General features: G+C 59.8%; 2 protein-coding genes across 5 annotated transcripts; one reads left to right on the top strand and one right to left on the bottom strand.

The window, feature by feature from the left end:
* Positions 1-35: 35 nt before the first annotated feature.
* On the bottom strand, positions 36-11,706 carry CHTF18 (chromosome transmission fidelity factor 18). Of its 2 annotated transcripts, XM_075515556.1 has the most exons (22): positions 11,571-11,706; positions 11,254-11,418; positions 10,939-11,080; positions 10,654-10,846; positions 10,440-10,529; positions 10,247-10,299; positions 9,894-10,035; positions 8,976-9,188; positions 8,213-8,310; positions 7,995-8,118; positions 7,710-7,843; positions 7,242-7,335; positions 7,070-7,168; positions 6,658-6,788; positions 6,190-6,352; positions 5,703-5,927; positions 5,447-5,596; positions 4,744-4,874; positions 2,805-2,949; positions 1,717-1,833; positions 802-859; positions 36-317 (listed from the first exon to the last, which is right to left on the bottom strand). In XM_075515556.1, the coding sequence occupies exons 1-22, from the start codon at positions 11,650-11,652 to the stop codon at positions 181-183; spliced, it is 2,886 nt and encodes a 961-aa protein (XP_075371671.1). In that variant the 5' UTR covers positions 11,653-11,706; the 3' UTR covers positions 36-180. The 2 variants fall into 2 exon arrangements, 1 of the variants encoding a protein (XP_075371671.1); XR_012777674.1 differs by having other exon boundaries at positions 237-317; positions 5,447-5,927; positions 10,654-10,828.
* Positions 11,707-11,751: 45 nt separating this feature from the next.
* On the top strand, positions 11,752-14,980 carry RPUSD1 (RNA pseudouridine synthase domain containing 1). 3 transcript variants are annotated; one of them, XM_075515562.1, is made up of 6 exons: positions 11,752-11,900; positions 12,495-12,686; positions 12,797-12,920; positions 13,065-13,167; positions 13,255-13,356; positions 13,692-14,980. In XM_075515562.1, the coding sequence occupies exons 2-6, from the start codon at positions 12,505-12,507 to the stop codon at positions 14,090-14,092; spliced, it is 912 nt and encodes a 303-aa protein (XP_075371677.1). In that variant the 5' UTR covers positions 11,752-11,900; positions 12,495-12,504; the 3' UTR covers positions 14,093-14,980. The 3 variants fall into 3 exon arrangements, with proteins under 3 accessions (XP_075371677.1, XP_075371678.1, XP_075371679.1); XM_075515563.1 differs by lacking the exon at positions 11,752-11,900 and adding an exon at positions 11,945-12,289; XM_075515564.1 differs by lacking the exon at positions 11,752-11,900 and adding an exon at positions 11,945-12,355.
* Positions 14,981-18,960: the final 3,980 nt, after the last annotated feature.

The following is an 18,960-nucleotide window of genomic DNA, read 5'->3' as shown; positions in this document are numbered from 1 at the left end:
TACTTCATGATTATTTTTTATTTATATATTTATTTTTTTTTAAACAAGTGGGTACAAAAAAAAACCAAACCACAACAAACCAAGATCATTCACACATACCCCATCCATAGGTTAGAAAGTCAAGTCAGCTTATCCCTTCAGTTCCACCTATATAATTTCCTGGGCTTCATCTCTGCCCTGCTAGAGCAGGTCCTTGATGTAGATATTCCTCCTGACGGCGTTGGAAACCCCTTCGTTAAACCGGAACCAAACGTCGCTCTTCCCCACGGCCTTTCCCATCTGGGTCTCGATCGACTCTTCCTCGGAGGCCTGAGGGGCTGCGGGGGGAAGAGCCACGTCAAAAACTTGCAGAAACTCTTAACCTTAAAAGTTACAACCTGCGCCCAGGCTGCACGGGGAGGGCAGGGGCCGGGGAGCTGCCGCCGGGCACGGGGGGGTTTGCAAGGGCAGAGCTGATGCTCCCGTGTCCTGGATCCTGCGAAGGCCTGAGGTACCCACAACAGTGCTCCCCAGCTCCGTCTATTCGCTGGCCCTTTGGACGCTGCCAGAATGCACCGACCAGCCCGCAGGCACCCCCCTGCCTGCTGCATCGGGGTCAGCTCGCTCAATATCCCCTCCCCGCCCCGCTGATGTCCCCCGGGGCACAGTGCTTAGGGACAGAGCCCCTGTTTGGGCACCTGGGTGAGGTCCGGGCACTGCCCGCGCAGGGATCCCCCAGCAGCACCCGTGGCCACCCCCCTCCCTCTGCCACCCACCCGGGGCTGGGGCCACCCGTGGCCACCCCGTCCCTCTGCCACCTACCCGGGGCCACAGGCGCCTGCTGCCGCCGAAGCGGCCGCCCGAAGAAGTCGATCTCAGGCTGCGAAAAGCAAAAAGCAGAAGGTGAGCGCGGCTCTGTCAGCGCCGGCATTTACAGCTCACATTCGGAGACAGCCAAAAGCAAGCCGAGTTTCCCTCCGTGCAAGGTAGACCCCGGTGACACCGCTCAGCTCTGCCTCATTTTAAGCTAAGCCAGCCCTAGACAGCGTCTAAGGCAGATCAGGGAGCCCCTCGCTGGGGCTCTTGCGCGGGGCCGTCACCCCCCCCTCAGGGCTGCACCAGCCGCCTTCCCCCTTCAAGCACCCGGCGCAGGAGGAAGCCACCGAGCAGGAGCTGGATGCAAATCCTGCAGAAAGGGCCGGTGGCCTGGGTAAAATGCAAACTGCATTCAAAATCGGGTGGGAAAGACAAACTTTAAGGTTCATCGTGCTGAAGCGGGGTTTTATAGACGGCCAAGGTCTCGAAGCTGAGCCCGTGGAGGGGGTGGTGGCAGGGGACCACCTCTTGCTCCTCTTGGCTGCTATCGGGATGCCCGGGGTGGGATCAGCCTGGCTCACTGATGTCCCCACAGCGCCCTGAGCTGTGTGTGTACCTCCCTGCCCCTCTCCCCCCAACCCTGCAGCTTCCACTGAGCCAAAATTCAGTTATTTTAACCCATTCACATCTCCCTCCTTCCCCACCCCTGAAAGCTTCGTGGAACACGGCCGTAATTGTCACCCAGATCTAATTCATCCCCATGCTATAAACCCAGCGATGCAATTACGGGACACGTGGTGCTAAACTATTCTATTAAAAGAAACTGTACTAAAAATAAATAAATACCAATGGAGACAGCCAGTCTCTAGCAGCCAAGGTACGCGCTGGTAGGAGATTAGGTAGAAATTGCAGCCCCCTCACCTTGTCCTCCACCGCTGCCCTCCGGACGATGTGCTCCAGGCGCTGCTGGTGGTTGGGGGGCACGACCGGCCCCGCGTCCGCTCGCTCCCCTGCCTTGCCAAGGCCGTTCCCGGGCTCCTGCGGGGAGGAGAGCCCTGAGCGAGGGTCCCCTCGGGGCTGGACAAGCTCAAGGTTTGGGCATCCCCACCCAGGTGACGCACAGCCTGAGGGCAGGACAGTGCCTTGTCACCCGCCCCGCACACCCCCTCTATTTGCTGCCGGGTTCGCTTACGATATCCAAGCGGCCTGGCAAGGATTTTTTCATCATTTTCTGTCTCCCAGCACCACATGGGATTAGCCCTGGCAGTGCTTCGGGCACATGCGTGTTTGCAGCCCCTTTCCCTGGGACTTCACAGTCAGCACCGTGTAAACAAGGAGCCTTCAGAGATGTTTTTGCAGCATCTCTTTGCCCCACGCATCCCCCGAGAAAGCCCTTCTGCTGCAAAAAGGGGCTCTCGGGGATTAATTATCCCTGCGGCACCAGGGCAGGACAGGCACCAGCTATGCCCAAACTGTTTCCCAGCCTCCACATTTGTCCATTTCCACCTTCTCCTGCCTTCTGCCCGCTGCTCCATGGAGGGTTTCAGCGGTGGGCAGAGGGGCGGTGGGCAGTTTCTGCTCCTCCTGGGGACTTTGGGAGGATCAAAGTGAAGCAGCGAGGGAATGTGCAGGCAGGAGGGAGCAGGTCAGCTCCCCCATGGACACGTACAAATCACAGCCAGACGAACTAAAATTCCCATCTCGTCCCAGCCCTCATTAGAGTTGAAGGGTTTAAAGTTCTAACTCATAGTGACCGTTTCTTTCCAGAATTCCTGCAAAAAGATGAGCCCTTCGGGCACACCACCCCAGTGCAGATGTGCTGCCCGAAGACAGATGTGCAGGCAGACGGCTGCGACTGGGGGGGTTTAATCCTGGATTTCCATTTGCAGAGCGAAAGCCACCGGCTGCTTTGGAAAGACCAGGTCCCCACACCGGCCCTAAGGACTTTATCCCCATCAATGGGCCCACCACCCCCCCCAAAAACACCAGACACCACAAACCCTCCCTACCTCGCCCAGGTTTCGCGCCTGCAGCAAAGCCTCCGTCCTCCTCATCTTCTCCAGCTCGATCTCCCTGGCGATGAGCTGCTTGGCCTGGTAGGTCAACTGCCTGCGAGCCGGCAGGTCCGGGAACCGGCAGACATCCTCCACGTTCCTGCACCGCAGAGGAGAGGAAGCAGAGAAAATAAATCAATAGTGAAAATAAAAAAGCATTATGTAAACTGCAGCCGGACACGGGAACGGAGTCCCAGCCCCATCCCCCCCAGCCTCTCGGTATGATCCTGGCCACGGTGCCTCAGTTTCCCCATCGCTGCCCTCTCCGAGTCTGTGTGCGACGGCACGCTAGAAGACGCCCAGCGAGCGGTGCCGGCCGTGCGGAGCCAGGTTGCTGCAGGGCATCTCAGCTGAATGGGAACTCAGGAGGGATTACGTGCTTTATAATCTTGGTTTTAATGCAAGAAGAGGAAATTGCAGGCGGGTCCGTGCCGAACAGATTGCCCTGAAAAAGCCACAGTCACATCCCAGCTTGGGCCTGAGCGGCACCACGACCCTTCACGTGAACCTCGAGGTGCCCGCAGGGAGCTGTTTAATTGAGATATGGGCATGAACAGTAATTTTGGCTGATCAGAGCAGTTTTATTCTTAATGGGTTGGTGCACCAGATCCGGAGTTAGGCCTGTTTCAGCACAGCAAAAGCCCAGGCGCAGCCCCAGCACCGAGGAGCCAGCTGGGCTGGTTCCTCTGCCAGCTGTAAATATTTCATGCTGTATTCGCATTCAGTATTACTCCCCTTAAAATAAAGGGAACAAAGTCAGATGGTTTTGTAGTCGTTCAGAGATTAGCTGTCAAATCTACGCTTTAAAAAGTTTTAAAGAGAAAACACAGGTTTTGTTGTTGACAACAACTCTGTTCGCCAGAGAGATGCTGGGACGTGACTCGCAGGTGCCACCGGGATGTGACACCCCCGCGGTCCCTGTCGTTGCTGTGCCGGGCCTGGAAACTGGCTCAGACTTCACCAAAAAAAAAAAAAAAAAGGCAAAGCAAAGCGAAGCAATGTGCCTGCTTGCACCACGTGGCTCCCAATGTCCCACAGCTTCCCCACGGCTGCATTTTGGTGGCACAGCCTGGCACGGAGAGGGCAAGAGAGGACGGCTCTCTGCAGCCCCCACAGGACTTTCCATGGGGAGGAAAAAAAAAAAATAAAAAAATAAATAAAGTCCTTCATTGTAATTAGATACAGCTGCTTGATTTAACAGAGGCTAATTTTTGTAATTAACTTTGCACCAGGAAGACATTAGCATTGCTCCTAGCTGTGGTGGGGTCTGTATTACTTCACTGAAGCCTCTGTATGTACTTAAAACATAACAAGCTCTGTATGTACTTAAAACATAAGAAGACTCAAGTCTAGCAATGGCCGGCTATTAATATACAAATTAACCGCAGCTACAGTGACCCACTGTGTGCAACGTGCCCAGGTAGACCTGCTCTCCCCTGCTGCCGCGAGCCCCTGGCAGCTTCGGTCCCTCTCTGCCAGCTCCGGTGAGAGCCAAAGGCAGCTGCTTCCTTTCCTTTAATCCAATTAAAGCAAAACCAGCTCCGTTTTGGCCTCAGCCCGAGGGGGTGACGGGGCAGCTGGACCACGCTGCTGGTGGAGCAAAGCCAGCGGCAGCCCCGAGCACTCGCACGGCTCCGGGGCTCCTCCTTTAAAATAAATGAGGCAAAAAAAGCAGATAATCCCCGCAGGGCTGCCATCGGAGAAAGTCAGGTCCCCGCAGCCGTCCCAGCACCGGGCGGCTCGCGCCAACCCCGCTGCCGTCGCCAGAGAAACCTCTGAGCTCTAGCTGCAAGAAACCAACTCGATGCCACGATACCTTCGGGCTCAAACTCCTTCCTGAACTCTCTGCTGTTATTTTCAAGCCCTACACCTTCTCCCCGCCCTCAGGACTTACGGGTCGAGCTTGTAGACGTACTGGCCCTCGGGCAAGCGCTCCTGGTGGTAGGTGAGGTTGTAGGCCAGCATGGTGCTGATGAGGTCTGCCAGCTGCTGCTTCTCCTTCAGGCTGTAGAGCTGCGTGTTCACCTGGGGAGGAGACCGCAGCCCAGCAAGGGGAGAGCATCACTAATCCATAATAACTTCTAAACGTAAAAATAACCTGAAGCACGGGCTTTGTCTCTACATGAGAAAGGACAGTTAATACCCGCGAGGTTCAGACCAAGTTTAGTTTCCTATTAGCGACACACGTACTTCACAGAGCAGGGACGGTCCCCTCTGATGGCCCGAAGGGTAAATGCACCCAACGCAGCCACGCGTGCAGGTGAATCTGCTGCTGAAAGGAGACTGCAACAGTCCCCCAAAGCCCTGCTCAGGCCAAGCCCACCCCCCGGGTGCAGGGGTCCGGGAGGCGCAGGACAGCCCCCCGTGCACCCAGCAGTCGCGTATCTCAGCGCCACATCCCCGGCTTCCCCCCGGCTTCTGCATCAGCCGCAACATCAAACCGCCCCCCAGTTTGGGACAGAGGTCTGGGATAGCTCAGCCTGGGCGATGCAGCGCAGGGGACGCGTCCCAGCCCTCACGACAGGGTTTGCAGAGGGGACGTGTCACCCAGGCAGGACTCCTGCCACCACAGTGAGAAGGGGCCGGTGGGCACTCACTGGTCGGAGCTTCGGAGCGATGATGTCCAGCAGCAGACAGAGCACCTCCAAGATCAGAGACTGCTGCCCCGCGCGGCTGCGGGCGCTGGGTGTTATCCCCGACACCATGGACACGACGAGGTTCTGCATATGGTTCAGCTTGGCCAGTGCCTGGGTGGAGAGGGCAAGGATGGCCTAGCCACGGCTGCCACCACAGATGTCCCCGCAGGTGACGGAGCTGGAGCCACGCTGCCGCCGTGCCCTCCCTGGTACTTGCCTCGTGCTGGCTACTGGGATAAGCGAGACGGGGGATGCTGGTGGCCGCAAAGAGCATGTGGAAAGCCACGGGCAGGAAGGGCAGGTATCGCATCAGCTGGAAGCTCTGTCCGTGCAGGACAGCCTGGCTCAGCAGGTCAGAGAAGCCCAACCACTCCAGGGCCAAGCACACCGAGCTGAAACTGGAGTCCCGCACCTTCATGTTCAGGAAATTGTCGTACAGACCCTGGAAGCGGATGCAGGATTAGAGACGGCTCGAGGCTGGGCAGATGGACCCATCAGGGCACACCACTGGGATCCTGAGCATCCCACTGAGCCCAGCTCCAGCACAACACCCCAGCACTCCATCCAAAATTAACACAATCCTACTGCAGGGAGGGATTTCCCAAGGCACCCCCCAGCCACGACCCCCCGGATCAGGAGCCACCCTTGCTCCAGACGGCACAGCAGAGGAAGGGGCCCGGCTCTTCCCCCCCAAGCTGCTCTACCTGGGCGAGCTTCTCCTGCTCCCCCGAGGAGACGGCGAGGTGCAGGATATGGTGGAAGCGGTGGGAGGACGCGTTGAAGCCAGCCGTCCCCCCGAGGTGCGACAGGTCCTCATCGCCCACCAGGAGCTGGGCTGGTAAAGCGGGGTCCATTCCTATCCTGTGCCTGGGGGAGCCCAAAGGGAAGAGCTCAGGGTACCCTGGCACTGAACGGACCAGCGAGGAACGTTTGGACCCTTGCAAACTGGACTGAAGGCAATACCGATGCTAAATTACTGGGCACTAAAGAGGGCAGCCAAAGAGCATCTGGACGCACAAATCTGCTGAAAGGAAGCTGGGTCTGCAGCAGGGCAGACCAGCTCTCCAGGACCTTTCAGGTTTCTCCACCACAGGCCTTGCAAGCAGGTCAGGGGATACCACGAAGCAGCGTGCCCCAAGCAGGCAGCAGACTTAATAAACGCCCCCTTTTACCTTTGGACCTTTGGGAGCTGGAAGATCTCTTGCCAGATGGAGAAGAGCCCCTTGTTTTGGTCCTTCAAGCCGATCTTCATCGTCTGCACCATCTGCACGCTCAGTTCCTTCTGGCCTCGGCCGTGCAAGAACTGCAACACAAGCGAGGGGCTGGGGGGGACGGGCACTGCGGGGAGGGAGGGGATGCCCACAACAGCTAGCTGGTGCTGGGCAAAGCCAGAGACAGAGGCACCTCGCTCTTCCTTGCTTTGTAGGGGAATCAAGGTTAAAAATAACACAGGGGACAGGGCGGACATTTTAGGGATCTGCCTGGGACACGGTGGTTTTTCCCCCCATCCCCATCTGAGCCCAGGTCAAGTCAAGAGCTGCAGCAAGCCCGTGGTCCCCAGAGACCTCCCGGTGCCACCAGTACCTGCAGGGTGTTTATGCAGGAGCGGATGTCGTTCTCGGTCTTCTCGCACAGCGCCAGCAGCGCGCCCATGTCCGCCCGCATGCCTTGCCGCAGGGCAATCTGCGGGAGAAGGGGGTCAGCAGGGAGGGCCCGCGGCCCGGGGGGGCAAGAGGAGCCCTCAGCCGTGCCGCACCTCGCAGAGCCGCTGCGCGAGCCGGGACGGTGCCGTCCGAGGGAAGTGTAGCAGGAACGATTGCTGCCGCAGCGGCCGGAGGGCAGGGACATACCTGGCAAAGGGAAGCACAGGGGTCTCTGAGCAACCCTAGCAGAGGAAGAAATCCAGCCATTAATGCTCCGCTCCAAGAGAGGTGGGTTATTTAGTAGCTGCCTGTACGCCACCGCACGTTTGTGCGCGCAGAAACGCGACCATATGCTCACACCTAGCTACAAGTCACCCCAGCAGATACAAAACCTGGGGGGTTTCAGGAAAGCTGAGCGTGTTGTAGTTTTACTTTTCATAAGGTACTTCTACGCCGCAGGTCCGACGGCGGATAACTCGGCGCAGGAAGGCTCTTTGGCTGGAGGCAACAGCAGCTGCCTCCTTGCTTGGGGCAGGGGTCTCTGCTCTCCATCCCTCCCCGGACACGCAGGCGATACTAACTGGTCGTTGCAGATGCAGATGATGGGCCTTAGCAGCAGCCCACCCTCGCGCCGCCTCCTCCGGCCCGTGCCGGCCGCTGCCTCGCCCTCCCCATCCTTACGGTGGATGATGTTTAGCAGCACGTTGATAGATGCCTTGGGGAAAAAAAGGTTAAGGACAGAAGGGATGAATTCTTACTGTTCAGAGGCAAGAAACCACTCCTAAAATGGAGCGGGGGGTGAGCTGCTACGAGGGCAATAATTAAGCGGTTAATGCAAAAGGTGGCCAGATCCAGGCTGGGCTTACCGCGGGCGCGCCGTCTATCTCATCGATGATCAGGCAGTTGGGCTTCTCGTTGGCACCCAGCACAGACTTCATCTGGGTGGCAGCTTCGATGCGGGTTTTGAAAACCTCGGGGCTGCGGTCGTCACTGCAAGACAAGCCGGTGCCAGGCTGCTGCGGCTCGGCACCACCTCCGCTGGCTTCTGGGCCAGGGCAGGGCTGGGCAGCCGGCACGCACTCACCTAGCGTTCATCTCAACGGCGTTGTACCCCGCGTGCTTTGCGATGACGTGGGCCAGCGTGGTCTTTCCCAAGCCGGGTGGGCCACAGAGCAGGGCTACCTGCGGCAGAGAGGTAACGTCAGCCCCGCAAGCAGCGAGGCAGGGCTTCCTCCAGCACCGACCAAGGCTGCCACGCACGGGGACGAGGCTCTGCAGCCTGCAAACGGGTCTGCTTCAACCCTTGGGAGCTGCTGCACTGGTTTGTAGACATACTGAGAAAAGAGAAAGTCACTGGAGGAAGGAGAATATAACAGAAACTCTCAGAGGTGACAGAGTCCTCCTGGCAGCACCTCTCATGCGTATGTTTAAGTTTGCAGAGCAGTAGATAGAAAAGGCTGAGCAAAATCCCTTCCAGAATTACACTCCTGAGAAGCAATGCTGTTAGGCTGTTAGTATCTGGGTTTTTTTCCCCTTTCTTATATCCTCTCACTGCCCCGAACTGCCCCGAACAAATAAAGTCAAGACCAGCCTCTGCTAAAAAGGGTACGTCTTTCTTCAACCAGCCCATTTAATTTGGCTGGAGAAAGTCTGTTCCCCTCCCCTTGATATCACATTACTCGAGCCAAAACAGAAAAAGAAATGAGAAAACCCCAAAATTGTGAAGGAGAAACAAGGAATCCAATTTCTGCTAGATCTGCACTGGAAGCCCCTGCTCCTCACCATGGTGGTGGGATGAGGGGGGATAGGAGAGGAGACCCACCAGAGCAGCCTCCTGTCCTGCTCACCTTGTATTTGGGTCTCTTGTGCTGGTCCAGCTCAGCTTCCAGAATCTCCTCTGTGAGCTGGACCTTCGTTTTCCACTTATTCTGCTGCTCCTTGGGCTGGTTGAATGGAGGATGAGCCTCGGCGCTGGGCTTGGCCTTCTTCACAGCCTTCTCTTTCCCGAACACCACCATGTCCCAGAGCTTGAGCCACTTCAGAAGGCAGCGGTTCGTGTACTGCATGTCGGGCAAGAAAGCAAGCAAACCCTGTTGAACCTCAGAAGGATCTGGCTGAGGACAGAGAAAGGCCTCTCCTTCATGGCTTAAAAACCGCCATGGCGTGCAGAGGAAAGAGCTGAGCCAGGGGAGTCAACCCAGAGCACGTCTGCCCAGACAGACCCCGAGCGCGCAGCACGTCACCCCCCGCCATGGGAGAGGCTGCCCAGGTTTCCACCCGGCATCTCTGTGGGACAACCTGGGAACGCGGCTTCCCTTCCCAACTCGGCCACCATCCCGCAGGGCAACGGAGGACAAGTCACATCGGCCCCATCCCTGCTGTCCCTCGGCTGTCTCGGCTCAACCCAGCCTCTTCTATGATTTTCAATTCCCTACAAAACTTCTAATATTCAAAAAAAAAATCAAAATAGCCAACAATTCCTGCCTAAAGTCCACCCAATCTTTTTTGTCTTATTTTGGTCATCTTTCACAGTCTCTGTTGTCGGAAAGCTCATAGCCTACAGCTGAAAAACCCCCGCTCCAAGCTCTCCGCAGCAGGATTGCCCCCGGGCAGGGCTAGCACGGACAGAGCCCCCCAGCCAGCGCTTCCCAAAGCCCCACGAGCAAAGGCAGCACCGTAAAACCACGATCCCACAGCGTTAAGGAGAGTTATAGAAGCAGTAAGCCCACCCGAACCCCAAGCCCCCACTTATCCTAGAACCTCACATCATCACTGAGCAGCTCCATGTAGCGCCGGGGAGTAAACTTGTCCACCCAGAGGCAATGCAGCGCAGACTCCTCCTCGTCTGCCGGCTCCGCTTCCCCAGTGGGCTCCGGGCTCTTGGCACTGGTTTCACTCTCGAGGCAACTGCAAGAAAGAATTAACTTGCCCCAAACCACCCAGGGAGTTGGGGGCAGGACTGGGAATCACACCCAGACTTCCCAAGCTGGGGATGCTGAGGGTGAAGAGGCTCCTCTGCTCGCAGGTTCCCCAAAACTTGGACCCCACCGGAGCATCTTGGGAGCCACGTCCAACAGCGTGGCAGGGATAGGAGTGGGATTTCGTCCCAACATCTCACCTGTTTATTATTTCTGTCAGCTGCTGAGATGCCTCCAGAACACACCTTCGACGCTGGAGGACAAAGAGGGAGAGAGGGGGGTCAGAGAAGCCCCGCTAACCCACAGCTGGGGGGAGCGGGGATTCAGGAGCCAACACTGCGGCTATCCAGGGGTGTCAGGGGAAGACGGGAAGGTTGCTATAAGATGCGATACCTCTTCATTCACTTGTTCCTTCAGGTAGGAGAAAGGCACCCCCAACAAGTGGAGCGGCCTGCGTGCGTTCCAGCCCAGGGAATCGGGGAGCTGCGAGGAGTAGAGGACACACGCCGACGTTCATATTGATGCTCAGCGCAAACATTTCACGCTTCATCAAAGAACTGGCTGGAGGTCACAAAGAAGCAAGCCTGGCCTTCAGGTCCCTCCATACCTCCACCCCTGTCCTGGAGGGATCATCCCTCACGACCATGAAGACCCTGGTGCCCTCGGTGGACGTCACGTTGATGTAGTCCTCCAGGATGGGTGGCCGCCTGAGGACCCGCTTCTTCTCGGAGGGCGGCGTGGTCTGCAGCGGGGCCATGCCGCTCATCTCCAGGCGATCCCAGCTGGAGAACACTGGGTTTCTTTAGCAGGGGCGAGGCAAGGGGCCCTCGAACCCCACCTTCGAGGGCCCCTTGCCTCGCCCCTGCTAAAAGCGGGGTTCAAGGTGGCCAACCTGGCAGTCTGGGGAGCAGAAGGTGCCTCTGGGCTGGGCGCAAGCGTGCCAGCGTTCTGGAGGACATCAGGAGCCAACTCATCATCCGCACCAAAGTTGAGCTTCTTAACAGCTTCCAAGCGCTGTCGCTTCAGCTTCGGGGCTGCGTGAGACACCAGGGCAGGAGGAAGAAGAGGAGAAGCATCGTCGATGAAGGGTGCTTCCCGGCTGCTCCTCCAGCAGCACCTCGCACTGCTCGGGGAGGGGGGTCAGCAGCACCCAGGGACCCATCGGGGCTGCAAAACCTCTCCTAAACCCGTCTTGAGCCAAACCTACTGCGGGCTGCGGGCGGTGGCGGGGAGCCGGGTGGGTCGCAGCCCCGGTCCCTCTTCCTGGGCCTGCTGCCCCCGGGGGGGTCCCCGGGGGGGTCGGGCTCCTCCGGTGGCTGCCTCTTGCCCCGGAACTGGGAGGTTTTGGGGCCAGCGAGTGGAGCTGGGTCATCTGCAAGAGGCATTACACGACGGCGCCGGTTACCAGAGGGGACCCACGGTGGGGTGGGCACACGCCGGCTCCGCGGCCGGCCGGTCTGCCCGTCCGCTCCCTCCCTCCACCGCCGCCCCCGGGACCGGACACGGCGCCCCAGCAGCGCCCACCTCCCAGCTCGGCCAGCACCTCCAGCTCGGCCGCGAACCGCTGGTAGAAGTCCTCCTCGGGGCCGTCCTCGGGGCCCGCCATGGCCCGCGCCGGCACCGCGCCCGCCCGCCCCGCGCTTCCGGCCGCCGCGCCGCAGCCGAGCCGCCGCTGATTGGACGCGGCGCGGCGGCCGGAAGAGACGGCGGCGCTGATTGGACGCGACGCGCGGCTGGACGCGGAGGTGGCGGCGCTGATTGGACGCGACGCGCGGGCCCGGCGCCTCCGGTGGATGCGATGTAGCCGCTTCGCTGCCCCGCCCGGCCCGGCCCGGCCCGGGGACGGCGCGGCAGGTCGGCGGGCGGGGGGGACGGGGGTCGGGGTCGGGTCCCCTCCGCCGTGCGTGTCCCCTCCGCCGCGTCCCGGGTCCCCTCCGCCGTGCGTGTCTGCTGCGGGGCGCCGAGATCGCGGCCCGGCCCCGGCTGGCAGCGGGCGAGGCGGCGGGAGCGGGACTGGGGGGCGGCGGGAGCGGCGTGAGGCCGAGCCCCACGGCCGGGTTGCATCGGCCCGGTACCGTGCGGCTGCGGGGCTCTCCACGCGTGCCACCGGGACAGGGGCAGAGCTGTACGGTGTGACACCGGGAGGGCTGCAGGACCCGTAGCTGCTGTGCCCCTGTAGCTGCTGTAGCACCGGCACGGTCGCAGCAGCGGTACCGCTGTGGGACCGGCACAGCGTGACACCGGTAAGGCCGGGGGACCCGCACGGCGTGGCATCGGTGTCGCTCTGGGACCCGCGCGGTGTGACACCGGTACCAGCGCGGCACCAGTACATCCCCAGTCCCCCGGGGGTACCCCACCCCTGCTGTGCCCCTCCCCAGGGGTGCGCAGGCTGCGGCTGGAGGCTCTTCCCGCCCCGCTCACCCCGATTCCCCCTCACGCTCCCCGCAGGGCGCTGGCCATGGAGCCGGGCACCATCGACAACCTGTCCATCCTGTACCAGAGCTCCGACTTCATCGTGGTCAACAAGCACTGGGACATCCGCATCGACAGCAAGATGTGGTACGAGACGCTGACCCTGCAGAGCCAGCTCAAGTACCGCTTCCCCGAGCTGGCCGACCCCGACACCTACTATGGCTTCAGGTGAGCGGCCGGGGACCGAACCGGGCTCTGCCCTGCCTCCGAGCCGGCCTCGGCTGGGCACGCTGCCCGAGTGCCCGGGGATGCTCCTCCGCCTCCCGTCTCCTCCCCAGGTTCTGCCACCAGCTCGACTTCTCCACCAGCGGGGCCCTGTGCGTTGCACTCAACAAAGCGGCAGCGGGAAGCGCCTACAAGTGTTTTAAGGACCGTCTGGTGACCAAAGCCTATCTTGCCCTGGTAAGCCCAGCCTGCCAGGTCCTGCTTCTGGACATATCTTCTGAGTTTGCAACATTGCAGCTTGGCCTGTCCTTCTTGTCGTCCCGGCGTCGGTGAGGAACGAGTGCCAGGGCTCGGTTTGCAAACTGGCTTTCTGCCCTGCAGGTCAGGGGCCACGTCAGCCAGAGCCGAATGACGATCCGCTACGCCATAGGGAAGAACACCACCGAGGGCATGACCCACATGATGTGCATCGACGGGACGGAGGGTGAGCGGCTCCCGCGCCCTGCCTGTGCTGCCCAGACCACCTGGGCCGTGCTGGGGGGAGCTGACCCCCCTCCGGATCTTGTTGCAGGCTGCGAAAATCCCAAGCCTTGCCAGTCGGAGCTGATCGTGCTGGAGCACGGGTCCTACAGCGGAGACCCCGTAACCAAAGTGCTGCTGCAGCCGCTGACAGGTGGGAGCTCGGGGCCGGGGCGGTGCGGGCACGGGGGGCTGCGGGAGCTGGACAGACGGAGGCAGCAGAGGTGGCGCAGCGGGACCTGCGCTTGCAGCCCTGGGCCTTGCTTGCAGCATGGTGGCATAGTAAAAAACAAAGCCTTTCTTCTGAGCGGAGCTGAGAGCCGCACTCAGCTCGCGGAGGACTCAGGTTCTCAAACTGGGGGGACGAATGCCATTTGGTGCGTTGTCACCTCGCACCAGTATGCCCTCGAGGTGGGATTCAGGGAATTCCACCTCGAGGTGGGAATCAGACCTGTGTCTCTGATTCCTCCGCTCCCGCTCTCCCCTTAGGGCGGACTCATCAGCTCCGGGTTCACTGCAGTGCCATTGGCCACCCCATCGTGGGGGACTTCACCTACAGCCACAAGAAGGACAGCAGTCCCTATAGGATGATGCTCCACGCCTACTACCTGCGCATCCCCACCGGCAAGGAGCTCATCGAGGTCTGTGCGCCCGACCCCTTCGTCACCACAATGGACAGCAACTGGGTGCCCCACCACGTCGCTCACCGGCTGGACGAGACCATCCAAGAGCTGAAGGACAAGATGATGCAGAAGGGGGAAGAGGAGGAGAGCCAGGAAGCTGTGCTTGGTGGTGGAGGAGAGGAGGCACTGAGCGAAGCCAAGAGCCCGGAGACGGAGGAGCAGCGAGCCCGGTGCGAGCAGTGGTTGGCCGAATGGGCTTTGGAGTGAGCACAAACCACATCTCTGCATTTCCAGCCCAATGCTCCATTTTCGTCCCAGTGGGTCTCCACAGAGCCCAGCGCTGACTCCACATCTGCACTTTCTGTATGCCGTGGCTTCCCTCACTTCTGGGGCTGGGATTAGACAGGTTTTAGCAGCGATTAGGATGGGTTTATTTTTTAATGTACACATCATCCATCTGGCCACTGGATGCCCCTTTCCTAATTCTGGGCCTAGCAGCAGAGTCAGTGTGTCACGTACCAGCTTAGAGTGACCCCAAAGCTTTACGTCCCTGGCCCGGGGCTCAGGCACAGCCGGGGCAGCACGGACGCTGCCTTTGCCATGAGCGCGATGGACGTATCTGCAAACCCTCAGCGCTAGGATGCTAAAAAAATGCAGCCCAGCAAAGGGAGAGGAGAACATGCCGGCTGCAGCTTCGGTGTCCGTGTCCCCAATTCCCTTCGCTCCAGCCTGCTGCGCTCACTGGCACACGCGTTCCGTGGGAGGTGGGAGATGAGGAAGCTGAAGCGCAGCTTGGGGGGCACCGACAGCCCCCCTAGTCCCGGGGCAGCCCCGGGTGTTTTACCCGTGGAGCTGGGCTGTGCGATGGGCGCAGGAGAGGTCCCTGCCTGCCACTGAGGACGTGCTGCCTGCCCGTCCCTGCCCTCGCCCTTTCCTTCCTGCCTCAGCCCACGTGTGGTTTTTTTTAAAGGCTGGTTGAAGGTGAGTGAGTCAATACGAATGGATTTTAAACTGTTTTCAAATTTCTGTGCGAAGAATCTAGCCTTTTAGCGGTTCTGAAATACGGGTGGTCTCGGAAATGCGTGTATTTTTAGTACTTCTGTGGTCAGAATAGCCAGCAGCCCAAAGCTTTTTTAATAGATCTCATTATTCTTTCTCCTAGCGTTGCCTTTTCCTAGCGCCCACTTTTATCCCGGGTGCGGATGAAACCCCTGCTGAGACAGGTCAGAAGACACAAGCCCCTTTCTGCTTTACCCAAACGAGGGGGAATCAGTTTTTGTCCCATTGCGTGGATCCTCGCTGGCAGGTTGCTGCGGGGGTGTCAGCACCGGAGGGTGCCGCAGGCAGGGCCTTCGGGTGGGCGGTTTGGGAGGGCTCTGGAGTAGCGAGAGCGGCCGAGGAAATGGTTGAAGCTGAAAGAAAGGCTGAGGACTGATGCAAAGAGTGGGAAGGAGCTCATCTCTCACGCTGGCGCTCAGCTTTGCAAGATGCAGAGAGGAGTTTCTCTGGAAATGGCCTTGCTTTGCCGGCCGGCATTGTGCCGCTTCGCTCTCTCCTTCCCACCCCGCTTGTCCTCTGCAGCCCTTAGAGGAGGCTTTGAAAATGAAGAGAGCAGGACAGCTGGCGTGCGCCGGGAAGGGACGGGGTGACTGGAGCCCCTTGCATACAGAGCACCGATCCCCGGGGTGTTCGGCCCCGAGCCGCCACATCAGCACGTGCCCAGAGTTATCATCGCCCCACGAGCCCTGTCCCACCTGAAACGCACCTGACTGGTTTCTCGTAACTCATATTCCTACCTTGAGGGGAAATAAAACGGCACAGCCCCCCTCCTCGTGGGTGAACGCACCGTGTGGGTCATCAAAACCCCACCGAAACCACGCAGGAACTGGTGTCCCCGGGTGCTGGTGGGTGCAAGCTCACCGTGCTGCGGCGTGTGGCCAGGGAGGAGGTGGCCGTCACCTTGCTTTCGTGGCTTGGCACAAAGCGCTGCCGTCTGCTACAGCTCACGGCTCTGCAGGCGCCAGCCCTGGGCACCGAGCGGGGACCGCGGGCTCATGAGCTGGTGGCAGAGGGCTCAGGGGGGTTTGGAGGAGCAGAAGATGTGTCTCCTTCCTCCCAGGCCCCATCCCTGCCCATCCCATCTCCCAGGAGTGGCCGGGGAGGGGAGAGGCAGCCACGGGCGGGTCCCGAAGCTGTAAATTAATGTCATCAACCTGTTTGCCAAAGAACGAACATGGGTGACAGGAGGTCCTGAAAAGTCACGGGTGAGATTTACAGCATCAGAGGCGGGACGCAGCCTTCCTTTCCCTTCCCTTCCCGTGGGCCCCGGTGTGGGAACAGTCCCCGCTGCGTGACGGGGGACGTGTCCTGCAGCCGCACGTCCGGGACGAGGCTGCCCTCGCCCGTGGGGCTGGCGGTCGCTGCGGGTGGTACGTGGGGACACGCCGGTGCCCGCACACAAGGGGACGGTGATGGACCGTCAGTGCCGGGGGGCTGGCACCCAGCGCTCACCCCACCATCTGCATTGAGGAGCCCCCGCACCCTGCACCACCCGTCAGCCTTCATGCGTTGCACTTTTACCCAACATTGCAGGAACCAGAGATAAATACGTATTTTCCTTACCCTGCAGAGAGGCGTTTTCCAGGCGTCCTTCCCCGGCTCCCCTCCCGCGCCGCGTCCAGCCCCGCTCCCTCCTCTCTGCCGTCGCTGCCGCGGGGCCATTTGCTGCATCGTGTGTGGATCCACTCGTGCATTCGAACCGGGGGCTTGTGACCGGGCATATGTTTTGTGACGTTGTGTACAGCTCGCAATAACCCTTATTTCTTGTTGCACGTTACCGTAGTAAACCATTACCTGTATACCCTGCAGTTCACCCTCTGGTCTCTCAATCCACGCCGCGCCGCACGGGCCGGCGCGTCGCTGCAGCGTGGCCGCTGCGGTGCCGGGGGCTTCCAGGAATGAGCCCGGACTGGCACAGCGGGACCAGCCCCAGGGCTCCAACCCAACCAACCTGTTGTGTGAGCACCGGCAGTCATCCTCACCCTGCTGAAATCCCCCTGGCCGAAACCACAGGGGTTGTGTACCCGAAAGCCCTCCTGCATTTAGTAACTCTGACACAGATGACCAAGGATGCCCGAGGCAGCTGGGGCAGATGCCACTGCCCCGGCCCAGCCCCTGCCTGTCCCTGCCCGCTGCCCACCCTGGCCAGCACCAGCGGCTGGGCTTGTCCCGAACCAGGGAGCAGAGGCGGAACAAGAACTAATTTCAAAACACCGCAGCTCTCCCTGGCAGGGAAACGGGGGAGCAGCCCTGGGGCTGCCGCTGTTTAGGGGGTGCACAAGGGAAAGCTGCCACCACGCATGATTTCTGTATAACTCTGGTACCTCAACGGCCATTCCTCGGGTTGGAGCAGCTGGAAAAGGGAGTGAAGACCCAAAGGAATTATTTGCAGTCTTCAGGTTGTGAGATTTTAAGATAATAAACCTGGCAAGGGCAGAGAAGCAGCTGGTTAAGTGCAGGAGCGTTTCCGGCCCGCCTGGTGCGGGGAGATGTGGTTGGAGCCACCGCCGACCCCCCCAAAGCCCCCGGGGGAAGGGGCTTGGGCAGATGCTTCCTGGCACATTCGGGTTTGGGGTGGATGCTCCTCTGCCGGTTCCTCCCCAGCCGCTGGGGTTGTTTCAGGGCCAGTTTTAAGCTCCGCAGGGACACGGTGGACGTGGTGACCCGCAAAGGGGCCCCAATGTGCCCCTGCCCTCCCGGTCCAGCCGCCTCTGGCCAGCAAGCCCGCGGCAGGGGCCGTGTCCCACCAGCAGCCTCATAGCAAACAAGTTTCTGTAATTTTACCACTCCAACGAGAGCTATTTTTACAGCAAATCCTTCCAAAATAGAAACCAGAAACACCCGCAGGCGTTGACCAAGCCCTGGTGCTGCAAGACTGGTTGCTCCATGGGGGACGGGGATGGGGACACCGGCCGGGAGCGCCGGCGGATGGCAAACCCCGCTCAGAGCTTCACCGGCAGGTCCGGGGACCCTTTGCGAAGGCTGATGCCCCCAAACCCGGCCGAGCGCTGCCGACTGCTCTCGCCCTTCCCTTTGCCCGGGGTTAAACACATGGATTTGCTGCTGCGCGGCATTGAGCTCCTCCGGCTTTTCACCACACAGCCTCGGGGAAAGGCTTTGCTTCCTCCCTTTTTGATCTCCTTCTTCATGGCACGTGCTGGACGGCACTTCAGAGCGGGATCAGAAATTCCAGGGAGAAAGCTGTAAAAAGGGGAATGGGATTGTCCATACCCAAGGCAAAAAGGACGGGCACGAGGGAAGCACCTTCCAGAGGGGTGCTGAGCCCATCACTGAGGACTCCTCTGTTCTGCACCCCAGTTGCCCTATAAAATACACCCCTGAATAGCTCAAAGGTGTTTTCACTAACTGGGAGGACCATCAGGAGCACAGAAATCACCAAACCAGAGGATTTAACTCATTTGCCCCAAACTTCAGTGACCCTCTACAAAGAAAAAAAAAAAAAACCAAAACCCCAAACCAGGAGAGGAAGCAGCTTTACAAAACACTGTTGAGAAACTGCCCCGTCACACCCCGTTTTCAGAGCGACATCCCCACCCCACAGCAGATAAGTGCTGAGCCGTCCCCCGTGCTGCCCATCCCCGGCCACCGCGGGTGGGTGAGCACCTTCCCCGGCTGAGCGGCGCTGAATCCTCATCACCCACCCAGCCAAATCCCGCCCGGACGGAGAGCGACGGCAAGGCCACCGGTGGGATTTTTAGGGAACAGAATGAAACTTAGTGGAAAAATTACATCTAGTTCGAAGGGCAATAAGCAATAAGCTAATTGCTCTGGGCAGCGCGGAGCAGCCCATCGACGGCATTTCTAGAGCGGGGATTTATTTTCTCTTGGGGGTTTCTAGCTGAGGGGTGCGGAGTTGGGCACGGGGGAGGGCAATGCCTGCTGGTGCTCCTGCACTGGGTTGCACTGGATTTCTCCCAGTCTGTGCTGGTGTGGTCCTGTGCAGAGCCGGGTGACGGAGGGGGACCCCGTCCCTGCAGGGCACAGGCAGGAGCGGGGCTCTGGGTGTCAGAGGGAACAATTTACTGCGGACTTTCTTTTAATAATGGATGGAGAAT

Source organism: Mycteria americana, chromosome 12 (genome assembly GCF_035582795.1).
Source record: "Mycteria americana isolate JAX WOST 10 ecotype Jacksonville Zoo and Gardens chromosome 12, USCA_MyAme_1.0, whole genome shotgun sequence".
NCBI classification, from domain to species: Eukaryota; Metazoa; Chordata; class Aves; order Ciconiiformes; family Ciconiidae; genus Mycteria; species Mycteria americana.
The sequence above is the reverse complement of the archived record's forward strand: the minus strand, read 5'-3'. Positions and strand labels throughout refer to the sequence as shown.